At 53.4% G+C, this 3,888-nt stretch overlaps 1 protein-coding gene across 1 annotated transcript; it reads right to left on the reverse strand.

Annotated features, from left to right (window-relative positions):
• Window positions 1–600: 600 nt before the first annotated feature.
• On the reverse strand, window positions 601–1,530 carry LOC130846216 (myeloid-associated differentiation marker-like). Its single transcript, XM_057724307.1, has one exon. The coding sequence runs from the start codon at window positions 1,492–1,494 to the stop codon at window positions 601–603; it is 894 nt and encodes a 297-aa protein (XP_057580290.1). The 5' UTR covers window positions 1,495–1,530.
• Between the last annotated feature and the right edge of the window lie 2,358 nt (window positions 1,531–3,888).

Consider the following 3,888-nt stretch of genomic DNA (forward strand, 5'->3'; position numbering starts at 1 on the left):
GGGGGGTGAAGGGGAAACTGAGAAGAAGCGAGAGAGTAGCACAGACATATATATACTACCAACTGTAAAATAGATAGTCAGTCGGAAGTTGTTGTATAACAAAGGGAGTCCAACTCGAGGATGGAAGATGCCTTAGAGGACTGGGGCAGGGAGGGTGGGGGGGACTCGGGGGGGGGGCGTCAAGGAAGGGAGGGAATATGGGGATATGTGTATAAAAACAGTTGATTGAACCTGGTGTACCCCCAAAAAAATAAAAAATAAAAAATAAAAAAAATAAAAAATATAAAAAAAATAAGAAAAATAAAAAAAAAAAAAGAAGTAGGACAATGGGAAGACGTGGTCAGGACACAGGAGACGAGAAAACAAAGGACGACCAGAAAAGGGCCAAAAAAGCAGGACATGTAGAAAAGATGAGAGCAGCAAGAGAAAGAGGCAAAACAGGGTGTGGGCCCCACACACAACAGGAAGGGGACAGAGCAGAAGGAGGGAAGCAAGCAGAAAAGAGAGCGAGATGGATGTGAGAAGGGAGAGAAGGGAGCCAGGAAAAGGACATCAGAGGACATCAGAGCTCTGTAAAGATACCCCGGTGAACAGAGGGGATCAGGAGTCCCTGGGCTGATCCTCAGTCCCTGCAGAAACCTGGTGGGCCCAGTACACCAGGTCGGCCACGAAAAGCAGCAGGTTGATGGTTGTCAAGGTGGCCACAGCCAGTCGTTGGTCCCAGGTGCACATGTTGTAGGTAAGCTCATCACTGCAGCTGACATCTCTCAACCGCTGGGGCTGCCCGCCCAACTTCTGGTTGAACTGATACAGAGGCCAGAGGACCAGAGTGCTGATGTAGAGGAGGATGGAGAGCAGGCTCAGCCCCAACTGGATAATGGGGAAGGGGACAGGCAGCCTGTATTCCCATTTGCCCAGGTTCAGCAGGATGGCCACGGATGACAGGATGAAGCAGATGGAGTACACGGCCACGCACCACTCCAGGGCCGGCTGGTGCAGGTACAGGGAGGTGTTGCTGAGGAAGGTGAAGATGACACTGACTACAAAGGTCTCCAGCACCTTCAGCAGGCCGGGCACAGTGTGCACGTAGCGGGTGATCTCCTTGAGCCCATAGCAGTCCCACGTGCAGGCTACTTCTATGCTATAAAGCACACACGCCACGCAGGACAATTCAGTGGCAGCGATGGCCCGGTGCCGGTTGGGGCCATAAGGCAGGAAATGGACGTAGGTGATGGAGTAGATGATGGAGGCTGAGAGGCAGATGAGGGTGGCGTAGCAGGCGCATGTGACAGAGAAGTTGTACCAGAAGAAAGGAAGATCGGACTGAAGCCTAAGTAACTCGAGTATGGAGATGATGAGCGTCAAGATGAAACAGAAGCACCGGCTGAACATGAACCAGTAACTTATGTCCCCCCACAGAATGCCCCTGTCGAACACCAGTGAGAAGGCCACACACGTGGAGAGCAGCTGCGGCAGGCGGAGGCAGAAGCACATGACGTACAAGGAAGCCTGGTCTGGGGATGCTGCCCTGGTGGACGGTGTTGTGATGGTCAGGCAGGTCATGGTCACGAGTATGGCAGTGGTCTTCGCTGAGGACCCAAGAGAGAAAGATCCAGCTCTGGAGGCAGATTAAGTTAGATGTCTGGAAAGGGCTCAGGGGCCTATGATGCCTGAGGCTCAGGATCTGTGGAGTTTGAACCAGTAACTCAGACACTTGGGTAACAGCACAGCTGCTACACAATGATTCTCGCCGCCCAGCACCCCTGGCCTTGTTAGGAGACTTGTCTTATCTCCTAGATGGATTGAGTCTGGTCTCAAGCCATGAATACTTTTTTTCTCTTTGGCTGCATGCCATTATTTACGGAGACACAGGGTGTGATGGTCGTTATCTGCAATCCCAATCTTTCAAGTCTCAAAATTGAAAACTAACTTTTAAAAAATTGTTTGGTAACAAAATTTGACCTGAACAAACATGAGACAATTTATGGGTTTTATGGTTTTTTTTATTTCACTTAATGTGAATGTTCCAAAGTTAAGTTGCAGATACACTAGTGTGTTTGATAACAAGGTGCTTTCAGAAACCAGTGGGGTGTTATGTCGTATGGAGTAGATGCACCATGTCACCTGGAGCTGAAAAATTCTGAATTCTGGAGCATAGCTAACCCTAAGGGTTTCCAAAAAAGAGATTGTAGATTGAACTGCTAACCTCATTTTACAGATGAGAAAACTAAGGCTGGGGATTTCAGTACTTCCCTAAGGTCACATGGTTAGGAAGTGGGAACCCTAAATAAAAATGCCAAAGCTGTGGGTTTGAACCCATTGCTCTGCAGCCCAGCATTACAGCAGGGCCCATGGGTGGGAGCCCAGCTCTGGGGACCCAGGACATGCCTTCAGGGCCATGGCCTCCTTCCACAGCACCCTGAAGAGAAACCTGTCCCCGCCTTTCCTCCCTGCAGCCATCACTAGAAGCAGCTGCCATCTGAGGTGACACAGCCCCACCTGGAGGAGGGCAGCTTCAGGGGTGAACAGGGAGGAGCCACGGGGTGAGAGCAAGGCCGTGGGGACAAGGTGATATGGGAAGGAGGAACTTTTTTGAATCCTCCCCCCAAAATTTACCTTTCCACTTGGTAAGGGAGACACCAACCCAGTATTACTCTAAGATGCAGCGTCGTGGAGGAACCACAGAGTAAATTAACATAATGTTTGACTTTTAAGCTGCAAAGCTGCAATCCAGGTACCAGTCTGGAAAGATCTAAGAGTAGTCCTACCTGAGCGAGGGTTTTTCTGGCCTGGGAGATGGGGTTGCAGCTTCCAAGCTGGGAAGAAGGGATTGGAGATGAACAAGGATGCTGTGTCTGGAGGCTGATGTGGAGCCTTTCAGGGCATCCCAGGGAGGGGGTGGAGCACGGACAGATGATCGGCCCCCTTTAAAGGGCAGGAGCTGAAAGAGGAGGCACCTGCTGGACCCCTGAGAGGTGACAGCCCTGAGGATGCACTGGGGGTGGGGGCAGCAGAGTGAAAATGGCTAGGGGGATCCCAGGGTCAAAGTGGCCCTGAGGCAACCCAGCAGGTGTCTTCTGACCCAGAAGGGATGCAGGCCTGGAGCCCACCTTCCCCATGGAGGAGGGGCCTGGCATGGAACTGAGAGAGGAGAACAGGGGCCTAAAGGGGTTTCAGGGCTGGGACAGGGGACACGTGGCGAGAGTGGCAGGGACCATGGAGACCATGGACTTGCCCAGGTCCCCTGCCCAAGACAGTCCTGCTACCCAGGGCCCAGTCCTGCCTCCCACAGGGGCCTCCTGCGAGGGTCCCCGTGTGTGGGGGGAGGGAGAGCCCCTCCCAGCCTGCTCCCTCCTCAGGGACAGCTGCCCTGTTTCAGAGGGCCTGTTTGCTGAGAGGCCCCCAGGGCTGAAGGGCCAGCACCCTGAGCCCGCAGCCAGCCTCCTGCCCTCAGGGGCCTTGTCACCTTTGCTGATAATAAACCCTGGGAAACCCTGAGGCTGGAAAGAGAAACACAGAGCAAAGCCCGAGGACCTACCTGGACTCACAAAGCTCCTTCAGCCCCAATTACCAGGGGAGCCCTGGAGCCTGCTGGCCTCCCAGTGGGCACTGCCAGGGGTGGCGGAGGGGCACTGGCTGTGAGGGTGGATGGGGTGTCATGCTGTCACCGAATTTGTTCCCAACTTACTCCCTAAACTGACCCTGAGATTCCCACCTAAGACAAAATGACAGCTTTGGATGCATTTACTGCCACAGAGGGCGGGCTTGGGGAAGGAGAGGTGTGAGGGGTCCAGCTGTGTGACCCTGGGTGAGGCCTGTGCCCTCTCTGGGCCTCAGTTCCCCCACCTGGAAAACAGGAGGTTTGCTTGAGTTTCCCCGGCAGCCCCT

Source organism: Hippopotamus amphibius, chromosome 2 (genome assembly GCF_030028045.1).
Source record: "Hippopotamus amphibius kiboko isolate mHipAmp2 chromosome 2, mHipAmp2.hap2, whole genome shotgun sequence".
Taxonomy (NCBI): Eukaryota; Metazoa; Chordata; class Mammalia; order Artiodactyla; family Hippopotamidae; genus Hippopotamus; species Hippopotamus amphibius.

Bases quoted from the DNA above. Each gene is read 5' to 3' on its own strand.
- LOC130846216 (XM_057724307.1), bottom strand. From the start codon at position 1,494: ATGTGCTTCTGCCTCCGCCTGCCGCAGCTGCTCTCCACGTGTGTGGCC.